General features: G+C 35.9%; 1 protein-coding gene across 2 annotated transcripts in view; it reads left to right on the top strand.

Annotated features, from left to right (window-relative positions):
* mgat5 (alpha-1,6-mannosylglycoprotein 6-beta-N-acetylglucosaminyltransferase) overlaps positions 1–19,149 on the top strand; it is a 62,788-nt gene that overhangs the window by 26,456 nt on the left and 17,183 nt on the right. For both annotated transcript variants that reach the window (XM_079889548.1, XM_079889549.1), the window contains 6 exons: positions 10,656–10,732; positions 14,268–14,357; positions 15,232–15,303; positions 16,542–16,703; positions 18,267–18,436; positions 18,505–18,639. In XM_079889548.1, coding sequence (XP_079745674.1) covers positions 10,656–10,732; positions 14,268–14,357; positions 15,232–15,303; positions 16,542–16,703; positions 18,267–18,436; positions 18,505–18,639 — 706 coding nt within the window. The remainder of the gene's footprint in view (positions 1–10,655; positions 10,733–14,267; positions 14,358–15,231; positions 15,304–16,541; positions 16,704–18,266; positions 18,437–18,504; positions 18,640–19,149) is intronic.

The following is a 19,149-nucleotide window of genomic DNA, read 5'->3' as shown; positions in this document are numbered from 1 at the left end:
GATATGAAAATTCTAGCCGATAATTATTTTCATGTTGTGAGTGATAGATGGGTGATATTAAAAGTTACGATTTTTGACTGAATGAATGAATGAAAAATCAAATATTGTAAGTTAAATCAGTTGTTTGAAATACTCTAAAAGTGAAACAGAACTCAATCAAGATAAACCAATACTGATAAAACAAAACAATATAGTACTAATATCATTTATCCCTACATAACAGTGATCATTTTAAATATTTAACACTTGTTTTCCCATAACATCATTTGGAAACTGTTATCTAGATTAGTGTCATTTGAACATATTGTTGTGGAAAAGCTTCTGATTGTTTGGTGGCTCGGATTATTTGGTCATTGAACATAGAGCGCAGATTCTCACATTTGCTCATAAGTTCCCAGTTCTTTTTGCTGTGACGGAGGTCTCCAGAGAGTCCGTGGTTGGCTGTGGAGCGTTTCTGCTGTTGGTTTCATACATCCGGGGCGGATATGGCTTCCCTGTTTGGGGAACTGGCTTAATCAGTAATATTGACCACAACTTGCGCAAAAGCTCTTCTCACCCACCATACAAGCCAACCACGATTTGTAAACGACATTTAGCATGTTTTTTTGTTTTTAGCGATGTTTTCCCCAAAAGTGTGAATGTGTCAGAAAGAAGCAAGGCTCACACACAAACTTGTCTTCGGTCGGTGTGTGTGTGGTCCTGGAGGGTCTGTGAGTTTCAACTGTCGGTTTTGATGCTTTTGTGTGTCATGAAGCGGTGTGTTGCTGATGAGAGAGCACACGTCTTTTTTTCTCTGTGTTGTCTCCATTTGTGTGTAACTAATTGTCTTGTCAGTCACATTGTTGGACTCTTTAGCTCTTGTGTAGTCCGAAATGTGATAGTTATCAGTGCTCGGTATTGAAAGGCCCATTGTGTTGGACGGTTCTCCTGTGGGAGGATGATCCGATTCAGAGAGATGGTCAGCACACAGTGGAACTTAAAAGGATGTTTCAGAGTAAAATCAACCTAGGGTCCTTTGCACCATGACCTCGAGCCAAACACCCCCCAGAAGCTTTTTTTTCCTTGGTTGAACATTATTAAAGTTAGAGCTTATTTAGAGATATCAGCCGAATGGCTTAGTGGATCCAAGGTTGTATCTCATAAATTACCCCACTAATAATGCCCAGAATGGTACCAAACTTCTACAGTAGTACAAATAGGTTCTGTACTCATAAAACGAGGCATTGGAAAGTACATCAGGAGTTTATTTAAATAACACTTACCTGACGGCTCATGCTACTGCTAACCCGGACGTCGAGGTCACTTCCGTGATTTGGGAAAAGCACGTAAAAGTCCTGGCAGAAAGCGATGCATAAGGATGTAGTTGAATGACGCCCAGTTCCAGGAATGCACTAATATTTTGTTGGTAGTACCAGTTTGCAACAATTATTAGATAACACTAAGGTGTCAGCACTTCGGAAAAAATTATAATTCGTTGTTACACTACATCCTTGTTTGGCTCGAGGTCATGGTGCAAAGGACCCTAGGTTGATTTTACTCCGAACCATCCCTTTAAATAAGGGCCAAAAAATGTCAAACAAAACGTTTGTCTTGTTACAGTTTTAGTAATCCCTATGTAAAAAGTGAAAAATTAAGGCTTTCTGTGGAATATTTTTATCCAAAGGCTTTCTGTATTTTGCAAATCAGCCCATTTCTCTGTCCAGAACTGTTTCACCTCATATATTTTTGGGATGTGTTGCTTGAAACGACCGTTCCGGGTCATAAAACAGCATTACTGAGCTCACTTCTTGGACTTTGCTATTCTACCAAATAGGCCTACCTATTTATTTATTTATTTACATAGGGTTCGTTTTTATAAGTTCACGTAACCTGTCAAGAACATGGCTTGATCATGTTTCACCTCAAAATTTTAGAAGAATTTAGAAAATATATTTTACTTAAAGAAAATGAAAGGTGATTCTTCACAGAAATTTTTTTTTGTTATGCTGGTTGAAAGTCTCCTATCCTGATAGCAATCACTATGTTAAAGGAACACTTTTTTTGTGGAAATAGGCTCATTTTCCAACTCCCCTAGAGGTAAGCATTTGAGTTTTACCGTTTTTGAATCCATTCAGCCGATCTCCGGGTCTGGCGGTAGCACTTTTAGCATAGCTTAGCATAGATCATTGAATCTGATTAGACCGTTAGCATCTCTCTCAAAAGAAATGACCAAACGAGTTTCGATATTTTTTCCAATTTACAACTTACCTCTTCTGTAGTTACATCGTGAACTAAGACCGACGAAAAATGAAAAGTTGCGATTTTCAATTTTCAATGATCTATGCTAAGCTATGCTAAAAGTGCTACCGCCAGACCCGGAGATCGGCTGAATGGATTCGAAAACGGTAAAACTCAACTGTTTAACTCTGGGAGAGTTGGAAAAGGAGCTTATTTCCAAAAAAAGTGGAGTGTTCCTTTTAAGTGGTCTAAATATATTTTTATATAAACAAATGCCCAAATAAATCCTCCAGATGTATTTTTTATGTTGTTGTTGTTGTTGCAATGACCATGTTTAATTTGGCAAATTTTTAACATTTTGATCAAAATAATGTCTCTTTATATATACTTTATACAGTATCTGCAATGTGGCCTGGACTTGTTTTCATGAGATTCACCTTTATTTAAACAGCGATCATCTATGATCTGTCCTCATTTAAAAATAAAACGTGTGTGAGTCACATCCATTTGAAAGCTTCAGCAAAACCATTCCTGCTTGGCAGGGACACTGAATGGCCTCAAATCGCCTAGAACAGAGATTATACACACACAGCGCTGTACATTCGCTCTCTGTAGAAGTGCCCTTGGTGTGTGTTTTCTGGCGTGAGAGAGACAAACACACGCGGCTGCTCTGAGGGAAATTTGTCTCATTGAAGCGGAAAAGAGAGAGAGCGCGCTTTCCTGAGTGCTTTTCCTCTCTCGCTCCTCAATTTCTTGCTGTTTTCATCTCGTTGAAAGACACACTCATTGTGAGCTTGATGATTGTTATGTTTGTCGTGCAGGGTCTCACACTAGCCTGGAGGAGTGTGTGATGGAAAACGCCCATCTGTGTGTGTGTGTGTTTATGAGATTGAGTGTTTACAAGGGTGTATGTTAAGCCTGTGTCAAGCACAGCTGTTTATGTAGCAGCACATGCGGAAGAAATAGTCGAAATTGTTCCGTTTCTCTCTCTGTCTCCCTCTCAGCTAATCATTGTTTTTGCACCTGACAGTAATACGGAAGTTCAATAAAGTTCATGGTAGAAAAAAACTTACTACTGATATCTAGCATGACGTTCTCAGTCAAATCAACAATGAAACGTATGATGATGTGATTTCATAATCTAGTGACTTAAATATGCACATCTGTGGTGATGAGGAAAGTATATTGTAAGTATATAGTAAGGCAGTATGTAAATATTGAGGCGTTGCTATGGCATAAAAGTGCATTTTTATACCATAGACCCCTTTATCATGTACTTTTTTTCATTTGCTATTTATGTTTATGTATTGTAAAACTTTGGATCAGATCTTGAATTCCTGATGCTTTTCTTTAACAGAAAAGGTCCCAAAAACCATCAAAAACTAGTCAACTTTGATAGCGCTAAAGGGATTGAGGGTAATATCAGCCTAAAGTACATGAACGCATGCACACTTGGAAATAGTATGCCATATGCCAATAAGTATGTTTGGCGTACTATTTTCAACTGTTCAAAATATGATTTGCGACATGCTATTTTAAATATCAAATTCGGTTTACTATGGATATCATGCAAATTTGGAATTATGTTTAGCTAATATCAGTACAGATGATGTCACCACATCCCAGAATGCCTTGCCATCAACCTCTCTTGTCTAATCTCATTTCCTCTCATCTCATTTTAACAGAACAAGTCAATAGAAAACCACCACAAACAAATTGTATTAAGTGACGCAAGGGATTGTGGGTAACATGAGCCTGAGAATGCATGCCCGGGTGCACACTTTAAAAACCGTACACCATCCAAGCAATGTTTGTGTGCTTTTTGTGTACTTCCAACGTGTTTTGGGACTCCAAATCATATTCCAGTATTGCAAATCATTTATTATGTTTACCATGCATATTAGGGCTCAGTTCGGAAAGCATGTTGTAATAGTAGTACCATAAAAAGATATGGTAGATATAATAAAAGTAGTATGCTGTTATTCAAATTCAGCCTTGATTTTCATAATGCCTTGGAAGGGCCTTCATATTATTCGATGCTGTCTTGCAAAACAATCCCTCTGCGGTAGATGAGGATGTCTGGTGTGTATGTGAAACAGATCAGGTTTTGTTTGTGTCAATTTAAGGCATAATTATGGTATAATTTAGCTCTAAATTGTGTTTGTATGTTAAACACACCCAACCAGCTGATTTAGTTAGTGTTGTGAGACATATTTCACAGCTTGTTTTTGTCTTCTCTTCATAGTCATCCCTCTTTTTCCGTCTTTCAGCTATATTTCGGCTAGTTCTCTAATTGAGCCATTTTGTTTGTTTCTCCCATGACCTTTGGGTTATTTGTGTCATGTGACTCACAAAATGGCCTAAATTCTTTTAGCATGTGACCTTAAACGGTGTGGATATGTGAATGACATGTACGTCCTTTACAGTTTGGTGTTCCCTCAGTGGGGTGTTTGTTTAGTTTACAGGAAAAGCTCTTAATGTGTGCTGCTCTAGCCATTGTTCTACAGCGCCGTCATGTCTTACGCTTTATGAGGGAGAGAAAGAGAGCAGAAAGATGATCCAATCCTTGCAAATCAAATAATTGGAGATCACATGGCTAACACCCTTGCGTGGCTGCAGTTTGTGTCCTTGTCTCTCCTCCCTTTATCTCGTCTTGTCTCCTCTCATCTTGTCTTTCCTCCCCATGAACTTTTCCGCTCGCTCTTCTCCTCTCGCATCTATCCTTCTCGTCTCTCTTTCTCCAATACGCTCATATTATCTCCTCTCCGCTTCTCTCTTCTTTTCTCATCTTATTTCCTCTCATCTCATTTGCTTTCATTTCGCCTTATCTTGTTTCTTCTCCTCCTCTCCTCTCTCTTCTTCTCTCCTTTCATCTTATCTTGTTTCCTCTCTTCTAGTTTTGTCTCTTCTCGTCTCATCTTAAAATAATAAATAAAGTGAACTTGAACTTACATCATCTCATTTAATTTAATTTCATTTGATCTGGTTTCTTCTCCACTTGTCTCCTCTCTTCTAATCTCTTTTTGTCTCCTCTTTCTTGTTCTCTCCTTTTATCGTATCTTGTTTCCCTCTTTTAGTACTGTCTATTAGAGCTGATTAATCGTTAAAAGGTCGCGATTTCGATTCAAGCACCCACGCAATCTTATTCCTAAATGACAATGATTCTACTATGTCTTAGGCCTGTTACATATCGCAAGCGTGAATGGCACATATTTTGTCGCTGCCCATTGTGCCCATGTTATGTTAATGAGTAAGAGTCGGCCGTCATGATTTCAATATGAATGCTCTCGTTCATTGATACGAGCAGTGTCGAAACACTCTGCTGACGCTTGCAATGTGAAACTGTTTAACTGAAGACTTTAGGGACTTTGGTTAACCTTTGAAAGTACGATCGTCACGCTGCAACATTCAAATCTGCGTTCGCGCTGCCGCTGATCCGTAGAGAGCAGGTGCAATGTAAATGTACAGTAGGAAGCAGCTTTATCAGATCCAACCACACATTATCATTATTTATGAGTTACAAACATGTAAATAACGGGATTTTGACACTGAATTATTTTGTTCAAATTATAATTTTTTAAATGGACTAAAGCAATGAATATTTTGTCAGAACCTCTTGCATGTTATTTTGTGTAGTCGTCTAATGTTTTTTTCTTCTTCAAAATCGTGGGAGAATCGCGCGAAAAAGATCAGGTTTCTCAATTCATCCAGAATCATGCAGCTCTGCTGTCTATACTTGTCTCATTTCATTCTTTTCATCTCATCTCACCTGGTTTCCCCTCCTTTCATTTTGTATTATCTCATGTCTTCTCACCTAGTTTCCTCTCCATTCTTTTCATATTATATCATGTCATTTCGACTCACCTGCTTTCTTTTTATCTCCTGTCATCTCAAGTCATCTCATCTCACCTGGATTCCTCTCACCTTTTATCTTCCATCAACTCTTCTCAACTCGTGTCATTTCAACTCCTCTCAACTCTTGTCATTACAACTCTTCTCAACTCATGTCATCTCAACTCTTCTCTTCTCAACTCTTCTCAACTCTTCTCTTCTCAACTCTTCTCAACTCAACTCTTCTCAACTCTTCTCTTCTCAACTCTTCTCATCTCAACTCTTCTCAACTCATGTCATCTCAACTCAACTCTTCTCAACTCTTCTCATCTCAACTCTTCTCATTTCAACTCTTCTCATCTCTACTCTTCTCATTTCAACTCTTCTCATCTCAACTCTTCTCATCTCAACTCCACTCTTCTCATTTCAAATCTTCTCAACTCTTCTCATCTCAACTCTTCTCATTTCAAATCTTCTCAACTCTTCTCATCTCAACTCTTCTCATTTCAACTCTTCTCATCTCAACTCTTCTCATTTCAACTCTTCTCATCTCAACTCTTCTCATTTCAAATCTTCTCAACTCTTCTCATCTCAACTCTTCTCATTTCAACTCTTCTCATCTCAACTCTTCTCATCTCAACTCCACTCTTCTCATTTCAAATCTTCTCAACTCTTCTCATCTCAACTCTTCTCATTTCAACTCTTCTCTTCTCAACTCTTCTCATTTCAAATCTTCTCAACTCTTCTCATCTCAACTCTTCTCATTTCAACTCTTCTCATCTCAACTCTTCTCATCTCAACTCCACTCTTCTCATTTCAAATCTTCTCAACTCTTCTCATCTCAACTCTTTTTAACTATCCTCAACTTTTCTCATCTCAACTCGCCTGTATTTCTCTCCTCTCCCTTCATCTTTTATTAACTTGTCTCAACTCATCTTACCCGAATTCCTTTCCTCTATTTTCATCTTGTACCAACTCTTCAACTCATCTCAACACATCTCATCTCAACACATCTCATCTGACTTCATCTCAACTCTTCTCACCTCAACTGAATTCCTCTCCTCTCCCTTAATCTTGCATCATCTCATCTCATCTCACTTGGATTCCTCTCCTTTATCATATCATCTTAACTCATCTCATCTCATCTCATCTCGTCTCGATTCCTGTCCTTTCATCTAGTCTCATCTTGTCTCTTATCTTCTCCTTTCATGTGATCTTGTCTTGTTTCCTCGTTTCCTCTTATCTCCTCTCTTCTCTCATCTCTTTTACTCTCATCTTGTCTCGTCTCATCTCCTCTCCTCTCATTTTGCCTCGTCTCATTTTATTTAATCTTCTCTTATCCCTTTGCCTTTCACACCATCTTCTTTCCTCTCGTCTCCTTTCATCTAGTCTCTTCTTCTCTCATTTTGTCTCCCCTCTTATCCTCTCCCCTCCTTCATCTAGTCTCCTCTCCTCTCTCTTCTTTCCTGTGGTCTGTTTCGTCCCATTTAATGTAAAAACAATGGTGTTTGATTAAGCTGCAAGCTTCAAGAATCTTCTTCTTTCACTCGGGTCTATGGATCCTGTAAATCTCCTCAGGAGAATACAGACAGAAGAAGATCTCAGGGTCACATTTAAGACTACCGCTAGAATCATATGACTTTAACCTAAATTACACAAGTCACTGTGGCTCTTTCTGTTATGATATTATGATTTAACTGTCCATTGATCTCTCAAATAGCTGTAAAATGAACTGATATGAATAGCTGTTTAAGCCTAAAACATTGTAATGTTTAACCCGCTTACAAACGGCAGCTCCGCAGGATGACATCATGTACTTGTGTAAACTACGCGCTTGATATTCTACTTTGTTTGGCAGTTTAAACTCAGTAACTTGAGTCACTGATATTTATTATCGCCATTATGCCCTTGAGCATTACTCTTTACCCCCGGGACCACCCAAGCTATACTGAAACCGTGAAAGTCTGTACTTGGATCAGGGTTTGTCTGCAGAATGTGGGTACGTGTTTGCATTCGAAAAGAGACGCATCTTCTTGTACAGTAGATTACGTGTGCCTACTCCGCAGCACCCGGATTGGAATCTGCAAATAGTGCATTCATGATCCAAGGTTCTTTCATAACAATTTTGTTGACTAAATCCATATCAGTTGTTTCACAGAAGGAAGGAGATTTAGGAATTTGATGACTTGACAGGAACTGTGACTGAGAGAAAGGAAAAAGTGAGGTTAGATTTCTAACTTCCCTATAGGGGCAAATAAAAGTACAAAGCTGTGCCACTGTTATTTAAAAGCTGATGACTCCAGTCTTCATCCCAACCCTTTTTTATGATCATTTATTTATATGATGTGTGCAGATTGTAGTTAAACAAAACGCAGCTGTCAGACATGAGTCAAAATCTGCTTAGAGGTAATAATGGAACAACATTTTTAAAAAGTAATTTTCACTATTATTTACAACAAGATTTGCATTTTCATGGGTTTAAATAAGATATTTAGAAATAGGGTTGCACGATTTATCGAAATGTAACCGCACACGATATGGCAAAGGCTGCGATTATTTTATACGCAGCTTGTCAGTGAAGCACAGCTCTGTGATCAGTAGTAAATGCTACTCCATCTGAAAGCAAGAGGGCGCTCTCGCGCAGAAACTCCAAATATGCGCCGCAGAAGTACGATAACGCAAGTCGTTCCAGGAAATTCCTATGGGCATCATACTATCACTGTAGCTGAATAAACAGAAGATTGAAACATGACTAATAAACACACGACTATGACAATATATGGCTTATCTGAGTTCTTCAAGCCTTCTCGGATATTTTCATGATAATAAAGTATATTTATACTTTAGCCTTTAGCACTGTATAGAATACTGTGAAATAATATGTTGTGTGTTTTATTCTATGCAAGAAGCCATATCATCTCATGTTTTCAATCACTCAACTAATATTATGAAGTGAGTTTAGAGTAAAAGCATGTTATTAAATGATGTATTTTGTTTAACAAGTGGTTCTTAAATGCTTCTCATGTTTGGAAAGAATTTTGAAGGGTTGCTTTTTCAAACGCACGTTATAAGCGACTCAAACTCACAGTGATTTCAGATGGTGCAGCGTTTACTACTGATCACAGAGCCGTGCTTCACCGACTGTCCAATGTTTACCGTAAACACATTGCTTCAAAAACGGTAATAAAAATACTTTGTTTTTTTAACACGTCCTTGAACACTATAGATCGTAGGTGTCTCATAAATAACAAAAAACAAAAGCTAAGTAGCTAAAATCTGACTAAACAAAAATTTACCGTAATAGCAAAAATTCTAAATTAGAATTCTAAATTTTGAATGATCTTATCACCCTTAAAATTAGATGATCGAAAAGACAGCCCCGGAAAACTTTAACCGGAACTTACGACTTAGGAAACTTCTTAAGTTAACACATTTTTTTGCTGTCTGACAAGGTTTAGTTTAATGTATTCTTATGTTTTAAACCTTGCAAATAGCTACTTATTTGAAGTAATTTTGTAATGAACTACAAACTTCCTTGCTTTATTTGATCACTATCGTTAGTTCACTGGTGTAACTTTATTTTAAAAGTTATAAACTGGGTTGTTCTATAAAGTACTTGCTCAATCCAACCAATAAAGATAATAGATATCTTGTTAAAAAAAGAAGAAAAAATTACAAAGAATAACTATGATGTATGATGTAACAGCTATTGTTAGTGGCAAGATGGCAGTAAGTTCTGATCTTATCAACCTTATAAACCTTAACAAATATATGTATTATGCAACTTCGGTTAAGTTTGCGACTTGTGTTTAAGATTTTTAATTTGTTTCCCTTTCCTCTTGCAGTGCAAAGCAAAAACAGAACTTATTTGAAGATGGTTTGATTACACTTGGCAAGATGTGTGTGTTTGGGCCTAGTGTTAATTTCACACTGTGTTAATTTGCCGTGTTAAGTGAATTATTGATCTCTTTCCCCGGCCAAGCGCCCAAAAGCTTGTTTATTTTCAGTTGTGTAGTATTCAATCTGAACGGTATTTAGCAGTAAATTTTGCGCTACAAGTTTATTGTTTACATTAATAAACAAGATGTACTTATCATAAAAACAGCTTTAAACCAATCACACATTGGGCCCTTTTCATGAAACATAAGCAGAACAAATATGTGTGCAAATCATTCATGAATCTCATTTTTACATAAATTTCCCATTTTCTTATCTGCTTATAAGGGAACATTTACATAGGAATGGCTTATTCACAAATGACAAACAAACGTGTTATGCTTGCTTTTCATGATTAAGGCCCATCCACGCAAAACTTGAAGACTTGGCTAACATTGGTTTGTTAAAATTTGCTTTCTTCAGTTCATACGAGGTAACACAGCTTAATTGAGACGATCTGAATGCTTTGTAATCACTATGTGGGTTTGAGGCCCTAATATTGTGTTACAGAGTTCATTTGCGAGCGGATTGTGTGATAATTGGATGGTATTCATCTTCCAGTTGAATGCCGGTGTGCTGAACAAGCTGGTTGATTTTCAGCTGTGATTTGTGTAGTTTTGGGACTATTGTGTGCTTATTATGTTCTTTTCTCTCTCTCTCTGTGTGCACAGACTTGCTGAACGGAGCACAGGAGAAATGTGAACTACCCTCGCTTGATGGGTTTCCTCATTGTGAAGGCAAGTTGAAGGTGAGTGCTTCTCGAAACTCGAACTTGCTGAGAAAAGCTTCTCGATCCGAATCTTTCACAGCTGCCACTGTCTCATGATGGCTTCTCATCTGTTGGACTTTATTTATAAACCATTTTCATCCTGAATCCAGAAAGGGAAAATTAAAAGCACTCTGCGGGACGTTCCCTTTACAAACATTAGCAGCAAGATATTGATTTGTTTTGAGACATAGTTGAAAGCTTTAAACTGCTATGGTGTTATTAATGAGCTGAGTATTACAAGGAGCGTGGGCTTTGGGAAAAGTTCGAAAAGAATAAGGAAGAATAAAAATTTCGTTTGGACTGGTAATTTACTGACTTTATGGCTATTGTTAATTGTTAATTTTATTCATTAATAAGTTTTCATGAAAGTCTGTAATATGCTTCTTCTTGGTATTAAAGTGCCCCTATTGTGCTATTTTAAAGTCTCCTAATGTTGTTTTGGAGGTCTCCTACAACAGGTGTACATGCATCAAAAGATCAAGATCAAAACTCTTTAATTTTCTCATAATACACATTGCACCATCACCTCTTTTCTCACAGTGTCTGAAACGGTTCGACAAAGGATTCAGTCTCTCTGAACCCCGTCTTTCCAAGAGCATTTTTTGTTCTGATTGGTCAGATGGCCCAGTCTGTTGTGATTGGTCTACTCTGCTCTGATTGGTCAGATGGTCCAGTCTGTTGTGATTGGTCTACTCTGCTCTGATTGGTCAGATGGCCCAGTCTGTTTTGATTGGTCTACTCTGCTCTTATTGGTCAGATGGTCCAGTCTGTTGTGATTGGTCTACTCTGCTCTGATTGGTCTACTCTGTTCTGATTGGTCAGATGGCCCAGTCTGTTGTGTTTGGTCTACTATGCTCTGATTGGTCAGATGGCCCAGTCTGTTGTGATTGGTCTACTCTGCTCTGATTGGTCAGATGACCCAGTCTGTTGTGTTTGGTCTACTCTGCTCTGATTAGTCAGATGGCCCAGTCTGTTTTGATTGGTCTACTCTGCTCTTATTGGTCAGATGGTCCAGTCTGTTGTGATTGGTCTACTCTGCTCTGATTGGTCAGATGACCCAGTCTGTTGTGTTTGGTCTACTCTGCTCTGATTGGTCAGATGGCCCAGTCTGTTTTGATTGGTCTACTCTGCTCTTATTGGTCAGATGGTCCAGTCTGTTGTGATTGGTCTACTCTGCTCTGATTGGTCTACTCTGTTCTGATTGGTCAGATGGCCCAGTCTGTTGTGTTTGGTCTACTATGCTCTGATTGGTCAGATGGCCCAGTCTGTTGTGATTGGTCTTCTCTGTTCTGATTGGTCAGATGGTCCAGTCTGTTGTGATTGGTCTACTCTGCTCTTATTGGTCAGATGGTCCAGTCTGTTGTGATTGGTCTACTCTGTTCTGATTGGTCTACTCTGTTCTGATTGGTCAGATGGCCCAGTCTGTTGTGTTTGGTCTACTATGCTCTGATTGGTCAGATGGCCCAGTCTGTTGTGATTGGTCTACTCTGCTCTGATTGGTCAGATGACCCAGTCTGTTGTGTTTGGTCTACTCTGCTCTGATTAGTCAGATGGCCCAGTCTGTTGTGATTGGTCTACTCTGTTCTGATTGGTCAGATGGCCCAGTCTGTTGTGATTGGTCTACTCTGCTCTTATTGGTCAGATGGTCCAGTCTGTTGTGATTGGTCTACTCTGCTCTGATTGGTCAGATGACTCAGTCTGTTGTGATTGGTCTAATCTGCTCTGATTGGACAGACAGCCCAGTCTGTGCAGACCCTTTACATTCACAAACAGATACATTACACACTGCATGAAACTGGTCATATTTGAAATAGCATATATGGGCAGTTTAATTCAATTGAAAATGTAATTGTACAAATAAAGATCTTTTTTTTTTTTTTTTTTTGATTTTAAAATGTTTTTTTTGTTCTGTCACATTATTTAACCTCTTTAAAATCCCTTAAAGAATTCAGAGTTGACTGTTTCCATGTGAAAATGCTTTTTCCTTCTTGGAATTGCACTTCTCTCAATGACCTCACCTGATACTCAGAACGAGTCCCTCTGGGTTTTTTAAAGCACGTTGATGTAGCAGCCAGACGGGGCCAATTACGTGGGATTTAACATCAAGCAGAGCAACCCGAAGCTAGTCGGCCAATCACGTTAGCGTTTTCAGTTAGATCAGACCTGAGCTTGGCCTCTTTCGCAATAATCACAGGTCTTAGAACTCACGGAAATTCCTGCGATATGGAAATCCTCTTAAAATCATGCAGAATTAAAACACAAATGTGACTGCAGTAACAGTGAGAACAGCCTAACCAAGCTGTTTGACTTAAGTTTCGAAGCCATTAAACCAAGAAATGTACATGAAAAAAACAAACAAAAGAAGGTGTGATCAAGAGAATGTGCATTTAAAGGTTTAGTTTGAAGGTTGAAATCCACCACTTTTGCAAATAATTTGGTAAAACCATGTTAAACTCTTGTTCAATCAACTTTCTGTGATTAATTTGATTTATTTTGCTACTTATGCACCAAAACAAATGTAAATATACAAAAGAATGCAAAATAAGTAAGTGCTATTTTTTTACATAGACACAAGTGAAATGTTTTGTCTTCATATGAATCTGAGCTTTTTATCCATCAAGTGCTGACTCTTTAAAAACAAATGTAAATATGCAAATTAAATGCAAATACAATTGCATATTTTCTTCTTTTTTTACATAGAAAATGTAAAAAAGTTTTGTCTTTGCATGAATCTGAGCTTTTTGTCATCAATTGCTGATTAGTTAAAAAACAAATGTAAATAGGCAACAGTATGCAAATATGATTGCTTATTTTCTCCTTTTTTTTACATAGGCAATGTAAAATGTTTCGTGAGTCCTGACTCATTAAAAAAGAAATGAAAATGTGCAAACGTACGCAATCAAATAATATATGATTGCATATTTTCAATTTTTGTTGCATAAACAATGTAAAATGTTCCGTCTTAATGCGAATCTGAGATTTTTCTCATCAAGTCTTTATGCGAATCCAAGCTTTTTCTCTTCAAATGCTGATTAATTAAAAAACAAATGTAAATATGCAAAACTATGCAAATTAAGCACAATGCAATTGTGTATTTTCTAAAATATCTTGTCTACAAACTTTTTCTTGTCAAGTTCCGACTCATTTAAAACGCACAGTGCCATCCTTCTCAAAAACCCAGATCGATAAGTGTGAAGTGAACCACACGGTGCGATCAATAAGTCCCTTTCTGTCCTATAGAGAGTGTCACTGTGAGAAGAAATTAGATACAGGAAGAGGAAACCAATGTTTTTTCTGAAGGTCAGGCTGATCTAAGAATTTAATAAATATCCTGAAAAAACTTGACGGGAAATAAAACTGCATGCTTGACACATGGCTTCCTGCACAACTGCTTATCAGATCAGCTGGGGATTTTGTATACTTTATATAAAGTCTCTTGTAACTGTTTTCGTCCTTATCTGATCTGACAAACTGTGTGTATTTTCTTCTTTTTTTTCTTCCTCCCCATGTTCAGTGGATGAAGGACATGTGGCGTTCGGACCCCTGCTACGGCAACTACGGAGTGGACGGATCCACCTGTTCTTTCTTCATTTATCTGAGTGAGGTAAGACGTGACGGGAACGTTGGCCTAATAGTTTCAGATCTGGACTCGTAACCCACAAAATGAAGGTTCGATCCTCTCAAACTTTCAGAGAAAAGTATGTCAAATACTGTATATAAAATTACTGTAGTTTGGGGATAAGATGGTCTCCAGAATGTGTCAAAAAAAGAAATTAAATAATGCATTTTAATGAAAAATAAATAAAATACACATTGATTTTTTATTTTCAAATAGATTTTTATTAAAATACTTAAAAAAATTAAATGAAGAAATACATTTAATAAATTTATCAAATAAAATGCATACACTTTTTAACAAGGTTTCCATTTAGGGCTAGTGGTTGGATAGTCTGTAGTCATTAAAATGAACAATATTATAATAAAATAAATGATAGTTTCGGGATAAAATAGTCTTCACTATATGACAAAACATTGATAAATGCAGTACATCAATTAATAATTTAAATAAGTTACATAAAAAATGACACTAAATGGTTGCCATATAGTGCATCCAAATTTTATTCATACTACCCATATTCATACTAATATATTCATGCATAACAGTCACAAATTATATTCATATGTAGTACCTACTCTGACACTGCATGATTTCGGACGCTGCATGTGTGTGTTAACATCTGAAATGTGTTAGAAAGACACACACACACGGTGACATGCATACATTTCCATATCAACTGTCTCTCTCTCCTTAGCAGCGGATGTTAAATATTGATCAGGTAGTTAAATGAGCTGACTGATATGTAAATATGCAAGGCTGCTTAAAGAAATGGGACATAGACTATCATCAAGATATCTGTTTCCACACGTCTGATCATTAGCTAGGACGAATGCTAATTTACTGTTTTTGTGTGTGCTAGGTTGAAAACTGGTGCCCTCGTCTGCTGTGGAGGATCAAGAATATTGCGGATGAAGCCGACAGAAATGCACAGGTTAGTGTGCGTGTGTGTGTTTAAATGAATTCGAACAATTATTTAATAACAACAAAATAAAAAAATACATAAAAATATAAATATTAAAATTCATAAATATATACATTAAAATAAAATAAACATTTCATAAATTATTTCATAAAAATTAAATTGTAAACATTCAAAATATTTACTTTTAAGGCTAGTGGTGTGATAAGTATATAGTGATTTAAAATTCATAAAAAAATATATATATATATTTAAATATATATAATATTTAAAATTACTCTAGTTTACAGGATGAATAGATTCAAATAGTAACTTCCACAGGTACATCTATAAAAAATAAATAATAATAAAAAATAACATTTACGTTTGTATTAAAAATAAATTTGTAGTCATCCCAATTAAATTATAGTTTGAGGGTAAAATGGTCTTTAGAATATGACAGAATGTTGATTAAAAGTATCTATAAAAACAAAAAATTTAAATGAAATTAAATAAAGATATGTTTTAATAAATTATAGGTTAAAGGTTTTATTTTAGGTCTAGTGGCTGGATTAGGCTGTCATCATTAAAAATAAATGACTAGAGTTTGGGGATAAAATAGTCTCTAGAATATGATAAAACATCCTTGAACACATCCATAAAAATAAATAAAATCTCAAATAAAACAATACATTATTTAATTTTATTTTAGGTGTAGTGGCATTAAAAATAAATTACTAGAATTTGGGGATAAAATAGTCTAGAATATGATAAAACTTCAAATAAAATGAACAAAAATATCAAATGAAATTAAATAAAAGTAAATTAAATTTAAATTAAATTAAATTTAAATTAAATTAAATTAAATTAAATTAAATTAAATTAAAAAAAGTTTTATATTAGGTGTAGTTGCATTACAATTAAATCCAGGATATGACAAAATGTATATAAATACATTCATAAAAATAATTAGAAAATTTGAAATTTGAAAATGGAAAAATGAAATTTTAATTAAAAGTAAATTTAATTAAATATAAATTATTTACTAAAAATACAATTAAAAAAAAGAAGTCTTTTGTCATTAAAATGAGCTTTCCATAAAACATTTCCTGATTTATCAAGCTAACTGAATGAACTGTAATTTGTGCACAGCTGTTTCCAGAGGTTTCACCTCAGCATACAGTGATGGGCTGTGATTCAGTTAATAACGAGAGAGAGAGAGAGAGACAGAGAGAGAGAGAGACTCAGTGTTTTATGTATTTTCTGCGCAGACGGAGTTCCGCACGAGTTTCGAGGAGCTGTATCGCGTGATGTCGCGGCGCGAGGAGTTTCGCTGGATGATGTTGCGGATCAAGCGCATGGAGGAGCCGTGGGTCAGTGCCATTCGCTCCCTCGCCTCCAAACAGAACCTCGCCAACCACAAGCGCAAAAAGGTGGGTGAGAAACGTGAATCTCAGGATTGACTCTACATGGCCTTTAATAAAGCAGCATGTGTTTCCCACTGAATAATTCACACACACTTTCCCAAGAGCGTCTTTGACTTTCTCTGGCACAGCGGGACCCAAAACCACACGTGCAAGTCTTTCGAGAGATCGCCTGATGTCAAACCTGAAATAACCTCAGTTGTTTAGAGCTTAAAAGCATGTCACTGTTACCCATAATCCTCCGCTGATACTTATCCACCAAATAAATGTGACTGCGTATGGTATGAGTCCCTTGACATATTAATACTGAAACATATGAGATGAATAAAAAATAGAAGATTGCAGATACTGACATAAGAGAATTTAAGATATAGCAACCATATGTTTTTTTTACCCAGAATTCAACCTTCTCTTTCCATTTACTTCTTCATAAGCATATCTGATGTTTAAGACTGTAAAAACATGTAAACAAGACTATAAAAAAATCGTAGAATCAGACGTTTAATTAAATTTGATGATTATTATTAAGAAAATTTCAAATATGCAATGCAATTAATATTTTATTTTTTATTTGCGTTATTCATTAATCACATATATCATTTTTTATATATTAAAATTAAAAATACATTATACTTATTTTCTAAAAATATTGATTTGTGAATTAATATAAATTAATCAGCATATTTAATTACTAGTCAGTTTACAGTGACTGTATTTTTTATATATTAGAATACTGTTAATATATATTTTGTATATATTATATTTACTGTTGCTTATTTCAAGAGACCCTCAATCGAGGGTAATACTGTTTTTTTTATTATTTTTTTATTGATGCAATAATTGAAGGTTTATTTAAATTGTTTTTTATATATATATATATATATATTTTAAAGCTAACTATTATATTTCAATACTCTATAAATCAAATTAGATTTTTTTATCATGTTTATTAGGACTGTCAATGTTAATTTAGTGTGATTAATATCAAAGAAAATAATGCAGTAAAATAGTAAAAAAAACAAATAATTTAATATAATGAATAATTGTATTAGTAAATATTAAATAATAATAATATTATAACATTTTTATTAGTAAAATGTAATATTATTATTATTATTATTATTATTATTTCTCTATAATAAAGAATTTATATATATATATATATATGTGTGTGTGTGTGTGTGTGTTTTTAATTAATTTATTAATTTATTATTATTATTATTATTATTATTTATATAATAATTAATTTTTTTTTAAAAAGTTGATATATCAATGATTACTTAATCACCATATCATTTAATGAATTGTCCACTTTAGAGTGATTTTTAAAATATATATAAATATAATATATATATATATATTAGATCATTATATTTGCTGTTGCTTAATAGTATTATTTATTATTATTACTTTATTTTTAATTAAATTGTTTACATTTTAATTATTAAAATTAAATGTTAAACTTTTTTATTATAATTGTTTTATTTACATTTTAATAATAAAAAATGTAGACGTTTTTGTAAAAAAAAAAAAAAAAAAGAAGAAATTAATTGGTTTTTTTTTGTATCTTAGATCCTGGTACACTTGGGTCTCCTGACGAAGGAGTCTGGATTTAAGATCGCGGAGAACGCGTTCAGCGGGGGTCCTCTTGGGGAGCTGGTTCAGTGGAGCGACCTCATCACCACGCTGTACCTCCTCGGACACGACATCCGCATCTCCGCCTCTCTCGCCGAGCTTAAGGAGTGAGTCTTTTGCTCCGTCTGCGTGCTCCGGTACCAGTTCATTTTAATTCAGCTCTGTCTCTCTCCAGGATCATGAAGAAGGTCATGGGCAACAAGTCCAGCTGCCCCACGAAGGGTGATAAAATCGTGGAGCTCATCTACATAGACATCGTTGGCCTGGCTCAGTTCAAGAAGACTCTGGGCCCGTCCTGGGTCCATTATCAGTAAGAGTTTTAGTATTTCATTATCAACATCTGTGTGTGGCCGTGACCTTCCTCGATCACGCTTTCTTCAGCTCGGTTGAGAAACGCGAGACTCTTTTGAGACGGCGGGACGTTATTGGCCGCGTAAAGCCGGTTTAAACGAGTCTGAACCTGATCTTCAGTGTCCTTCAGACAGCGTGGGGTCGATCTCGCCCTCTCCGCGCCGGTGTGAATCCGAGCCGTCATTCCAGCCTGGATAGGGCGTATCGAGTAATCAGAAATGATCTGTTAGCTGTTACCCAACACTATCGCTTGCTAACGGATAACTTCCTCTGGGGTTATAGACCGCATTCCTTTATTTGACTTTAATTAGAGCCTCTTTGTGTATGGACGGATTTGGGAAAGTCTTCTGAAATTATAACATTTTTTCAGCGTTTTTTTTATACTTTTATACTATACTTTTGACTTGTCTTGTTTTTGAGGTACAGACGTCAGCTCTATGTACCTAGCGTGTGCCGCAACACTCAAGCT

Source organism: Squalius cephalus (genome assembly GCF_949319135.1).
Source record: "Squalius cephalus genome assembly, chromosome: 13".
NCBI lineage: Eukaryota > Metazoa > Chordata > Actinopteri > Cypriniformes > Leuciscidae > Squalius > Squalius cephalus.
This window is presented reverse-complemented; position numbering and strand designations above follow the sequence as displayed.